Below are 12,644 nucleotides of genomic sequence, written 5' to 3'. Positions count from 1 at the left end.
GGAAAAATCAGAAACTTCCCCCCAAAGAATGGGTTCCCACCATCTCACAGGAATCTGTCCTTAAACAACAAAACAGCAATAGAAAAGAGAATTCACCATTGGTACAATAATGCATGAGCTCATGGACTCTGGCCAAGCGTTTAGTGTTGTTCCCAGGTGAAGGAAGGGGGAAATGAAGAAGTTCCACAACTGGAAGCTTGTCCATCATTTTCTGTTCAATCTTTTCTGGGTTTAAGTCCTCTTGGACCTGGAGCAAGGAGTGAAATTAAAAAAAAAAGTAGTGTTTCATAACAAAGGATTTTTCAGCATTCATTTAAAATTTAAGGCAAAACATTTAAGTATGTGTTAACTCTGAAGTCAGTGGGACTTAAGCACATGCTTAAGCATAGCAAATGCTTATACTTCTTACTAAATCAGTGTAAGTAGAAGATGGAGTGAGCTGTTTTTCTATTCTCTTCATTGTGGGGGAGTGGTAACTTAGTAGGAGGAAAAGAGAAGAGCTGACAGAAGGCAAAATTAATAGATGTTTGTTAAAATCACAAAGACCATTTGCCATTATTAAACAGAAACTTAAATTTTCCTGGAATATTAAAATTATGTATTGATGTAATCTGTGAGAATACAGAGAATACTCCTTTATTAGCTTTTTTTCTTCCACATCTGATCTACACTATTAGCTATAGCGGCATCCTCCACAAGAGAGAAGTCATAAAATTCATTCTCACTAGGTATGTCTATATGTGCTTTTACATGTGCCTAAATGGAATGTGCTTTTGTCTAACGCACATTAAAGTGATACAGGTATGTGTCTAAGGTGCATTAATGCAGTGCGCAGACTGATTTGAAAATAAAGTTAGTGTCTACCATGTACTGAAGGAATGTGTCTCTGCTAAAAAGTATCTTCCTCCTTCACCAGCCAACCACACTACCTGCCTTCTGTTGGAATACCTTCACTATCTGACAACTTTAATCTGCTTCCAATATTGACTTTAAATGAATTCTAAAACCCCAGAGGACTAATTCTATATAAAGAGCTCTGTCTTCTTCTGTTGAATACTGTGTTTGTCTATTCTATTCTAGTCTAGTCTAGTCTAGTCTATTCACTGCACTCATCACTAAAGCATCTCAATGCCTGACCTGGTTTCTTCAGAGTAATAAACTTGTAGTCCAAAGCAGAACCCATAAAGCTCCATGAAGTTCCATAAGGTTCCACAACATTTTATTTTGTTCTCATGATAAACAACAAAATGAACATGAGCCACCAATGTAATGCCATAGCTGGCAGAGCTAATCAAACACTGGCATGCATCTACTGAGGTATCTCGAGTAAAGCCAAAGTCTTTAACCTAAAGATGTTACCCTCCTGCTCTACCTGGTGAGACCGCAGCTGGAGTACTGCATCCATTTCTGGGTGCCACACTTCAGGAAGGATGTAGAGAAGCTCAAGAGAGTCCAAAGGAAGGCCATGTGCACGATTAGAGGCCTAGAGACCTGGTCATATGGGTAGAGGCTGAAAGGCTTGGGAATGTTCAGCCTGGAGAAGAGAAGACTAAGAGGGGACTTGATATATATAAGTATATCAGGGGAGTATATCAGGGCCTGGGGGAGCATCTGTTCACCAAGGCGCCCCAAGGGAGGACGAGAAATAATGGGCACAAGCTGACTGAAGATCGCTTCAGACTAGACATAAGAAAAAACTTCTTTACAAGTTGAGTATCGAGGGTTTGGAACAGGCTCACCCCAGAGGTGGTTCAGTCACCCACCCTGGTGATCTTCAAAAAGCATCTTGGGGCCTTTGTACACACCATGGTTTTTGCCCTTTCTTGCACTGCAACAGCAACACTGTTTGCCAGAAAGGGTATTCTGGACACTTTAAATGTCTTTCTGGCACATTAAAGTAAAACTCCTCAGATGTAGTTTAGTTTGGCTTGACACAAATTAAAGCATTGTGTCCATGGATTTGTTGCGGGCAAACACAAAGCCACTCAAAGACATGTAATGAGCCTTTTTGCCCACCAGATGGCACTCCACATTTTTTGTAGTTCACCCATTCAAATTGCTTCCGCTTTTTTTCTTTTTCTTGTGCCATGTGCTGGCTCTGTGCTCCCATAGCTGTGTGACAGGGCACAGGGTGGGGGGCCCTGGGCCGGAGGTCAGGGGGCAGCACTGGACCATCTTGCTCTCCTGCAGCACCAGCTGGGACCGGGCTTAATTTATTCAAAAACCAAGTGCATGCAAACACTGACATGACACTTCAAAGCTTAATTTGTTTGAAAACCTAGTGCATGCAAACACTGATGGAATACTCCAAAATAAACAAGTTAAATTTTATAAACCTATTTAGTTTAATGAGGATTAAACCCCATGGTGTGTACAGGTGCCCTCGATGCCCATCTTGCTAGGGTCATCTGACCCCAGCGGTCTTTCCTGCCCAAGTGTAGGGTCACTCTACCCGATGATCTGTAAGGTCCCTTCCAGGCCTTAAAATCTATGAAACTATAGTGTACTAAGGCTGTGCAAAATTTTGCTGGTTGTTTCATTTTGACGCTGTTTTGACTCGTTTTGAACTTGAAACAGCCTCAAAACAAAATGAGGGCAGTAGAAATGTTTCAAAAGTTTCAAAACATTTCATATTTTGAAGCTGAAGCTGGGCTTCCCTGCAGGGAAACAGAAAATAAGGAGAGGGAGGGGGAAGAGGGGGGAAGGACTGCTCTGATATTGACTGTGACTGTTTGGCTACCTGAGATGCTGCTGGTGCTACTGTACTGCTTACTAAGTTATTACCTGCTGTTGTTTAAAGTGGTGGACCAGGCTGAGACTGTAGGGGAGGAGGAGACCTCACTGGGGAAGCTACTATGTCATGTAGAGGCCCCAGTGCCAGTGAGGGTACAACTTAACACACCCACACAGTCACATGTCATGAGTGTTGCTTGTCAGCAGCTTGAGATGCAGTTTCCCAGAAACCCCTCCACCTATCTCCTTGAAACCTGGCAGGCTTCACGGCCTCAGCAGGGACTACCGTGTCTTCAGTTTTTACCCTGTTGTGCCTTCACACACACACACGACACGAGTTTTGCTCATCAGCAGCTTCATGTACAGTTTCGCAGACACCCTTGTACCTATATCCTTGAAACTTGGCAGGCTTTGTGGCCTCAGCAGGGGCTACCATGCCTGCTGTTTTCACCCCATTGTGCTTTCACACTTACAAGTGACATGAGTTTTGCTTTCAAGACCTTGAGGTGCAGTTTCCCAGAAACCCCTACACCTATCTCCTTGAAACTTGGCAGGTTTCATGCCCTCAGAAGTGTCTGCCATCCCTGCTGTTTTAATCTAAATCTGCCAAAAAATGACAAAGTTATAGGCAGTTTTGTGCTTCCCCATTATAGCCTATGGAAAAATGTCAAAACAGCATCAAAACAGCGAACCAGTTTCAATGAAACAAAACAGAACAGTGCTTTTGAAACTAAATGAAACTCAAAATGAAACACTGTCCCATTGAAATGGCAAAACGGAAGTTGAAATGAAATGGTGCTGTTTCGCACAGCCCTATAACATAGTCCATCTTATTGTTTACATGGAGATTGCACTCAAGGGGATGCTCAGACCACTCAAGACCTGTTTCAGTGTACTTGAGATGGGAACGCTTCCATGGCTCAATTCACGACTTCCTAAAGTGGGGTGCAGTACACCACCCCTCAGATCAGGAGAAGATTGGGGTGAGGTGTTGCTGGAGTCCTTTGGCTGGCAGGGAACACTGAAGAGTCAGACAGGGAGCAGATGTACAAGGGTAGGGGTAGCAGGGGAGGATCATGCCTGGCACAGTTGCAGCTGTCCCTGGTTGATCTGGGGGTAGGGGGAGTCCCAGAGCTTCACCTGTCCTTCTCCAGCCATGAACTACTGGGAGCAGCTACACAGGGTGCTGGGCTTGGACAGGGACAGCAGTTGCTTATTCTAGTACCTGCTCTCTGCCCACTCCCTGTTCCTCTAGGTGTACCCTGCTAGCTAGGAGCAGGTGCTAGAAGGAGGAACTTGCATGCCACTGATGCTTTCTCCAGCTGAGCTCAACATTCTGAGTAGCTACTTCTGCAGCCTGCAGCTGGAGCAGGGTAAGAGAGGCTTTGGGGCTCCACCTGTTCCTGCACCACACAGGGACAGCAGTGCCAGCATGCAGGTTTCTCTTTCCAATGCCTGCTTCTAGCCAATGTGGGACACTGTTGTGGAGGGACTGATGGGCATTGAGCAGGTGATGGAAGACAGAACCTGCATACTACTGCTGCTATCCCTGGCTGAGCCTGGTTTCTGCACAGCCATGGCCCATGGTTGGAGCAGGGCAGGGGCAGCTCTGGAGCTTCCCTTCCCCTCAGGTCAGCCAGGGACAGGGGCAGTGTCTGAATGGAGTGGGGTAAGACTGCAACCCCAAGTCCTCATAATTTACCCCTGGATGCTTCCAGAGTGGTTTTACTACTATAGTTCCAGGTTTGGCTTGTCAAAGTAAGAGAGTATAGGTAGAACATGCTTAGGACTGTTCATGGTGTAGAAACATCTGAAAATTAACATAGTGCACTGCATGCCAGGATCTCCATAGTTTCATAGTTTGTAGGGTCAGAAGGGACCTTGACAAATCATCAAGTCCGACCCCCTGCCATGGCAGGAAACAGTACTGGGGTCAAACAACCCCAGCAAGGTGTTCATCTAGCCTCCTCTTAAAGAGCCCCAGGGGAGGAGCCAGCACCACTTCTCTTGGAAGTTGGTTCCAGATCCTAGCTGAAACACAATGACCCCTTTCCACTGCAACAAGAATTTCTCCCTGTTACTTCACTCACCCCAAGTCATCCCAGCTGGGACTTGAACTCAGCTCTCCCATGTGGTAGGCAGAAACTACCACACAACCACCAGTGCTGAAAGAACTGCATTATCTGTGGGTGGCTTCAATCTGTTCTGGATGATCCTTAGACTTTTGATATGTGGTAAAAGTTGCCATCAAATGGACAAAGTTTGGGCTCTTCTACTCTGTGTTGTTGAAACAGTACTCTGAATTAATGACCTCTCTGTCCTTTCAAGTGTATTAATGTTCACTGCCTGTAGATTTTAACACTGCTGATATAAGACACAGAAGTATACCTTTAAGAGGTGCAGCCTCTGTGACATAACATCATGGTAATTTAGTAGAAGAGGCCATTGGGGGAGGATTTTCATTTCTTCATTGTCTTTAGCAAGAAACAAGCTGTAGAGATTCTGTTAAATAAAAGGGCAGATGCACTGAAAATTAGTAAGCAAACTTAAGAAAGGGGCAAAAGGTTTTTTTGTATGGTATCTTTTATTCAACCACATTAGACACACTTTTGGGCATAAAGCACCATTCTTTAGATCTGGGAAAGAAGTAGACACAGCCTAAGCTAGATAACAGAGAAAAACAGTTTACTTTTACCTCCATGTAAATGAAAGCAGAAGCAGTTTCAAAAAAATGAAATGATCAGAAACAGTTTAAAAAAACTAGAGTGCAACTGAACAGACACCCAAGTTGTATAGAAGACCAATGCCAGTCAAAAGGGAATCTCACAATTATGAAATCACTGAAACACAATTGAAAGATGGACCTGGAAACAAAAATTAATGTTCTTTCTGGGTGTGTCTACATGAGACAATTTACTGCATGGTAGACTAATCTACTGCACAGTTAAGCTTTGCTATGTAACTGTGTGCAGGAGCTACTCTGCAGTAGATTAGTCTACTGCACAGTTTTCTACTAACTGGAAAGACTGGTAATAGATTTACTATGGTTACATAGCTGATCAGGAGCAAATTGCTCCTGGTCAGTCCAGGTAGCAGAGGGAAAGAAAGAACTCTCCCCTCCCCTGGGAAGCTACTTGCTTCCCATCTGTCTTCTGCCCTGGCAGCTGCCTACTGCCAGGGTCAGAATCATAGAATCATAGAAAGTTAGGGTTGGAAGGGACCTGAGGTGGTCATCTAGTCCAATCCCCTGCTCAAAGCAGAACCATCCCCAACTAGATCACCCTAGCCAAAGATTTGTGTAGCCTGGTTTTAAAAATCTCCAAGGATGGAGCTTCCACCACCTCTCTGGGTAACCTGTCCCAGTGTTTTACTACCTTCCTAGTGAGAAAATTCTCTCTCATATCTAACCTAAATTTCCCTTGCTGCAACTTGAGACCGTTGCTCCTTGGTCTGTCATCTGTCACCACTGAGAATAGCCTAGCTCCATTCTCTTTTGAACCCAACAGGTAGATGAAAACTGCTATTAAGTCTCTTCTCAGTCTCTTCTTCTCTAGATTAAATAAACACAGTTCTCCCAGTCTCTTTCATAACTCATGTCCTCCAGCCCCCTCACCATTTTTGTCACCCTCCGCTGGACTCTGTCCAATTTGCCCATATCCTTTTTTAAAGCGGGGGGGGGGGGGGGGCAAAACTGAACACAGTACTCCAGATGTGGCCTCACCAGTGCTGAACGGAGGGGAAAAACTACTTCCCTGGACCTGCTGGCAACATTCCTACTAATGAAGTCCAGTATACTGTTAGCCTTCTTTGCAACAAGGGCACACTTTGCTCATATTCAGCTTATTGCCCACTTTAACCCCCAGGTCCTTTTCTGCAGAGCTGCAGCCCAGCCAATCATCAGGCAACCTGTACTGGTGCATGGGATTGTTCCATCCTAAGTGCAGGACTTTGCACTTGTTCTTGTTGAACCTCATGAGATTCCATTTGGCCCAATCCTCCAATTTGTCTAGGTCACTCTGAATCCTAGCCCTACCTTTCAGTGTACTCCCCCCACCCCCCTGGTTGATGTCATCTGCAAACTTATTGAGGGTGCACTCTATGCCATCTTCCAGGTCACTGATGATGACATGTCACAATGTTGCCTTCCCCATTCAGTAAGGGACCCACACTTTCCCTAATCATTCTCTTGCAACCATCATACTTGTAGAAACCCTTCTTGTTACCCTTCATATCCCTTGATAGCTGCAATTCCAATTGCGCTTTGGCTTTCCTGACTTCATCCCTGCATGCCCGAGCATTGCTCTTATATTCTTCCCTATTTATTTCTTCAAGTTTCCACTTCCTACAAGCTGCCTTTTTGTGATTTAGTTTACTGAATAGTTCCCTGCTAAGCCAAGCTGGTTTTCTGCCATACTTGCTAGTTTTCCTGTGCATCGGGATTTTTTGTTGCTGCACTTTCAGTAAGGCTTCCTTAAAATACAGCCAGCTCTCCTGGACTCCTCTCCCCCTCAGTCTGGCTTCCTAAAGGGATCCTGGCCCATGAGTTCCCTGAGTGAGCCAAAGTCTGCTTTTCTGAAGTCCAGGGTCCTTACTTTGCTTCTCTTCATCCTTTCTTTCTTCATGATCCTGAACTCAATCATCTCATGGTCACTGCTGCCCAAATTGTCATCCACTACTACATTCCCCACCAATTCTACCCTGTTTGTGAGCACCAGGTCAAGAAGAGCACAGCCCCTAGTTGGCTGCTCCAGCACTTGCACCAGGAAGTTGTCCCCACCACTCTCCAAAAACTTCCTGAATTGCCTGCACACTGCTGTATTGCCCTCCCAAGAGATGTCAGGGTGACTGAAGTCCCCCATGAGAACCAGGGCCTGTGATTGGGAAACTTCCGCTAGCTGTTTGAAGAAAGCCTCATCCACCACTCCCTCCTGGTCTGGTGGTCTATAGCAGACCCCCACCATGACATCACCCTTGTTGCTGTCCCTTCTAACCTTAACCCAGAGACTCTCAACAGGCCTATCTCCAGTTCCATACTGGAGCTCTGAGCAATGATATGGCTCTTTTACATAAAGTGCAACCCCTCCTCCTCTTCTCCCCAGCCTGTCCTTCCTGAAGTTTGTACCCAAGTCCTGAACAGTTTGAACCCAAGCAGTGAGGTCCGATCACAGAACCCAGGTGAGGACAATGTCCCTTTGTCCACACAGCAGGCAGCTCCCAGCCTCAGATCCGAGATCAGAGCCAGGGCTGGGAGCTGCCTGCTGCAGGGGCAAAGGGACATTGTCCCCACCTGGGCTCTGCAACTGGAGCTCGCCCCAGTAGCAGGCAGCTGCCTGAGGTAGGGGTGCAGGGTGAGAGGCAACTGTAGACATGCTGTCAGGGAAAGCTTACTGTGAAGTATTTTATTGCACAGGAAGCTTTCTGTACATTAATTGCACATGTAGATGTGCCCACTGGGCATTAAAAATAATGGACTAAACACAGACAATGACTAAAAAGCCGGTGTCTACTTCTTTCCCAGAGCTGAAGAAAGGTGTTTTCTGCCCCAAATTTTGTCCAGCTTCTTTCCCAAACACATAGCTGTTCATTAGTGACGTGTAGGGGGTGTATGTGGATGCACATGCACCCCCTGAGCTTGGCAGTGCACGCCCTGAAAAAAGCACTGCTGATGCTGCCAGCAGTGTATCATGGCTGTAACAATGCTCCAACCCAAACCAAATTTATTGACCTATCAAGAGCTCTGAAAATAAAAAGACAATACAAACCTTTTTTCCACTCTCAGAAAGGACAAGTGAAGGAAGGATAGACACTATGTGATCTGCAATGCTATGATCCAGGCCATCTTCTTGGGGCTCTGGGACTACCAAATTTGGTGGTGTAATGTCTTTTTCAGTTGCAACAATCTACAGAGAAGAAAACATACAACATTTTTTTACAGCACTGATTGCTAATCAGCTTAATTTAAGAGTATCAAAGTATAGTCACATATTCATAATTTTCTCAAAAATCATTATCCCCATAAGTTCTCTCTTAGTATTGGGTGAAAAAGGCACAAGTAAAACATTTATTTCCAATGGAAATTTCCAATGCTTGACTTCTGATTGAAGGTTAGGTTTTGGAAAAGTATGGTAACATTCTTTCACTATTTTATGGCATTATGAAAAAGGAAAGAAAACCTTTCTGACAGAAAAACATTTGAGAATTTTAATGTACTTGGACAATTAAAAATGGCTGCATATAAGAAACTGAATCTTATATGACTTGTCTTTAGTAAAGTGAAAGGCAAGGCTTTTTGTAGATGTAACAAGCTCATACTTTCTCCTTGTCCCAGGTGCAATGTTGCCTGCATTTCCTGCTCTGCCCTAGCCAGCCCTCCTCCCCAGGTGTCTGAGATTATCTCATCTTCCTTTTCTTGATTCTACTCCATCTGCTGGTAACTAGAGAGAAGGAGCATCTAGTTGGCAGAGTTCATGGCTTTGCTGTTACCCTTGGTATTCCTCTTTCTCCCCACACATAAGTTTTTTGGGATCTTTTCCCCCAGGCCAGTCTTTTCCTTTTAAAGTTTCCAACTCAGGGATTGGCAACCTATGGCCTGCAGGCCAGATCTGGCCCTTAGAGAGGTTCAGGTCTGATCTTCCATGGGGCACTGGGGGCATGGACCTGCCCCAAGCCACCTGCTGCTTCATAGTGTCTGAGTTTATGCTTACTGCAGAGGGATTGGGAATTTTATAGCCAGCCACTCATAGGTGGGGACAGGCAGTGTTACCTCTCAGCTCTGTTCTTGGGGAACCCTGGCACAGTATGCAGTCTGTCTGACTCACAAAGGACTCAGCCCCCCCACCCCTGAACAAGAACTGATTAGAGGAAGGACTTACAAAAGACAATGAAGATGCAGTGGGAGACACATCTAAAGCCCTCCAGACAAGGGTGATAGGAGTGAAGCAACTGCCCTGGCCTCATTTACATTGGAGATGAAATTGGATGACAAGTCATTTACATGGGAGTTGGGACAGAAAAGTACCTTCATTAGGACTGCACTGGATTCTGGGACCAGAAAAGCAGGGGAACACTGCATGATGGGGGATCTATGCTCCAAATATTTATCAACCCATGTCTACACACACTCAGCTCAGCATTTATCAGACCAATTGTAGTAATGACTCCTTTTTTGGTGCCCAAAACACTGAATCTGTCTGTCTGTATTGTGAGCTCCCTCAGAGTAATACTACCCATAGCCAGGAGTGATCAGTTCCTATTATCCAGCATATAAGCCATTGTTTACCCATAAACAAATCTAGTGTTCTCCCTTGAGCCATTGTTAGTTCTCTACAAAAACCCCTACCCAAGCTCAAGTTTTTGTCCTGGTGCTAATTCTTTCTCTGAACCTCACTTACTCTTCCTTCCCCTTGACCTCCCATTTGCTCTGCAGCATTTGTTCTTTTACCTAAGCTAAAGATCCCTGTAATGCCCAAAACTATGGTGAGGTCTGCTCATCAAGTGAGTTACTACTAGGACCATAGTGACAAGAAATTGGGACATGTTGAGTTTTAAGGTGCATGAGGGTATCAGCTGAAAGTGCTGATTGGACCCACCCTGCTCAGATGTACTCCGCTAGTGTGTGTGTGTATGTGTGTCTAACTGCATTTATTACTGTCCTTCTGAAATAAGGGATGAACCAAGTTCAAGGCACATGTGGGTGTCAGCCTGTCAATGCTGAATAACCCGGCCTGACTCAGATATGATCTGTTAACCCATGTGCTTGTATCTGACTGCATTTTATTGTTGCCCTGATGAAGTGAGTTCAAGGCATATGAGGATGTTAGCCTGTCAATGCTGAATAACCTGGCCTGGCTCAGACATGTCCTGTTAATCTGTGTGTGTGTATGTGCATCTGATTCGGTGGTTGGAGGAACCCAGCCCCATTAAAACTGAGTCCTGCAAGATGGCTCCATTGGGGGTGAGGACTTGCAGAAGGGAGAGATACAGATCCATATAGAAACACAAGTAACACAAGCAGCACATTTATAGAATTACAGAGACCCCAGAAACGTACCCTAATAAATGAGCACACCCCAAAGTGACGGGCAAATCTGGTAACAGCAGAGACTTTTGCTCCACAGTGATGGCTGGGTTGTAAGCTGTGGCCCATGCTGCCACAAGGCCACTGAGGTCTCTTCAGATTCTGAATAGGATCAGTACCAAGCCTGCCTTCTCTGTGGCCTGCTAGACCTCCCTATATTATCTTCAGGCTTACTCCAGTCATTTCACCTGGGTTTCTTCTCTTCCTATTCCAGACAGAGCTCTTGCCTTCCCCCAGCCAGAGGGCTTTCTAGTCCCATCTCCCCTCCCCACACCTTTCTGCTGTGGGGGTTCTTCCTTTTGCTCTCAGGGGTATAGCCTCCAGCCTGTCTGGCTGCTCCTTTAGGCCCTGTCCCTTCTTCCCTCTAGTGGGGACTAAAGAAGCCCTGGTAGAGTGGATAGTATCTTTTATTGAAGCAACTGCATGGTTCAATGATCGAGATAGGAGACAACCTTCTGAATGCAATGCACTCTTCTACAGGTCACCTCAACTATACAGGTCACCTGAAGAAAAATGCACTTCATTTGAAAGCTTGCCTAAGTTTATCCCAACTATATAGTTGGTGTAATAAAAGATATCACCAACAAAAATCCTTGCCTCTTGCATATTTCCTGAATTATCATGGCTACACTGGGGTGGGCAGGGAAATCCACAGCCAAAGTCAGAATGAACTGGGGTCAGAAGCTGAAGCCAGAGCCAAGGTAAACTAAGAGTTACAGAAGAAGCACAAGTCAGAGTTGAAGGTCAAACCAGACCATGAATGGGGACCAGAATAAAGGACTTCCAAGGGTTTTAACAGAGTCAGAAGCCAGGGTCAGAGCCAGGAAGCAATAGACCACCATGATAAAGTATACAGGTGATCAGGAGCAAAGACTTTCACCTTTGCCCAAACAAGGAGACTGGGGCAGGATCTGGCTTTTAAAGGTTAAAGCAAGTGGGGCTTGCTGCCCATGACTTCAGGGGATAGGCTGCCCTGATTGCTTCATTCAGCACTGCTCTGGCCTTGGTGAAGGTGGTGCTTGTTCTGGGGATGACTTGCCCTAATCTCTTGATTGGCACCTGCTGGGTCAGTGGTTCTGGCTTGGCCTCAGTACAGTAATCCCCTTTCTAGGGCAACCTTTCAGTGCTTTTGGACCAGGTTTCTCTGGGTGGGCCTGATGGAATGCTCAGACTGTCAGGGGCATGCACATTCTCTGCAGGTTCCCATGAGTGGTCTGCTGGCCTACAGCCTTCCTAGTCAATTAAATATTGAAGCCTTTCCCACATTCTCCAGATGTCAAGGGCCTCCTTGACTGTAAACTTATCATGCCCCTGGACAAGCACAGGTGAGGGAGGGGGAGTGGAGGCTCCTGGAAAGGGGTTCTCAGTGTATGGTTTCAACAGGGAGATGTGGAACACAGGATAGACCTGCATGCAATAAGGAAGCTTCAGGCAGAAGGCCACTGGGCTGATAACTGTGGTGACTGGGTAGGGTCCAAATAATTAGTGATTGAGTCTGGTGGAGGGATGATTGGTTTTCAAGTGCTGGGCAGGTCATACCTTGCCCCCTACTTTAAACACAGGGACTTTGAAGTAGTGTTGGTCCGCATACTTTTTGTAGGACTCTCTTGCCTACCGAAAGTAGCTTGTCAGGTCCTCATATATGCTGCAGGTGGGTCACCAGGTTGACAGTTGTAGGGGTTGGTGAGGCAGAGGGTACAATGGAAGTAGGGGTGGAGGCCATAATTAGCATAAAAGGGGCTGAGCTGGGCAGAGAAGTGGTCCAGGTTGTTGTAAGCTAACTCAGCTGGGGTAGGAGGGTGATCCAGTCACCTTGATGGAAGTCTAAAAACAA

The 12,644-nt window shown here is 45.7% G+C and overlaps 1 protein-coding gene across 8 annotated transcripts in view; it reads right to left on the bottom strand.

The window, feature by feature from the left end:
* The window catches only part of SPAG17 (sperm associated antigen 17), a 446,381-nt gene that overhangs the window by 250,715 nt on the left and 183,022 nt on the right, over positions 1 to 12,644 (bottom strand). For 7 of the 8 annotated variants that reach the window (XM_059720343.1, XM_059720341.1, XM_059720342.1 and 4 more), the window contains exons 11-13: positions 8,496 to 8,633; positions 5,122 to 5,235; positions 97 to 247 (exon numbers count right to left, since the gene is read on the bottom strand). In XM_059720343.1, coding sequence (XP_059576326.1) covers positions 97 to 247; positions 5,122 to 5,235; positions 8,496 to 8,633 — 403 coding nt within the window. The remainder of the gene's footprint in view (positions 1 to 96; positions 248 to 5,121; positions 5,236 to 8,495; positions 8,634 to 12,644) is intronic. The other variant, XM_059720340.1, reaches the window with a different exon arrangement.

The sequence above is a fragment of the Alligator mississippiensis genome, chromosome 1 (genome assembly GCF_030867095.1).
Source record: "Alligator mississippiensis isolate rAllMis1 chromosome 1, rAllMis1, whole genome shotgun sequence".
Lineage (NCBI taxonomy): Eukaryota > Metazoa > Chordata > Crocodylia > Alligatoridae > Alligator > Alligator mississippiensis.
This window is presented reverse-complemented; position numbering and strand designations above follow the sequence as displayed.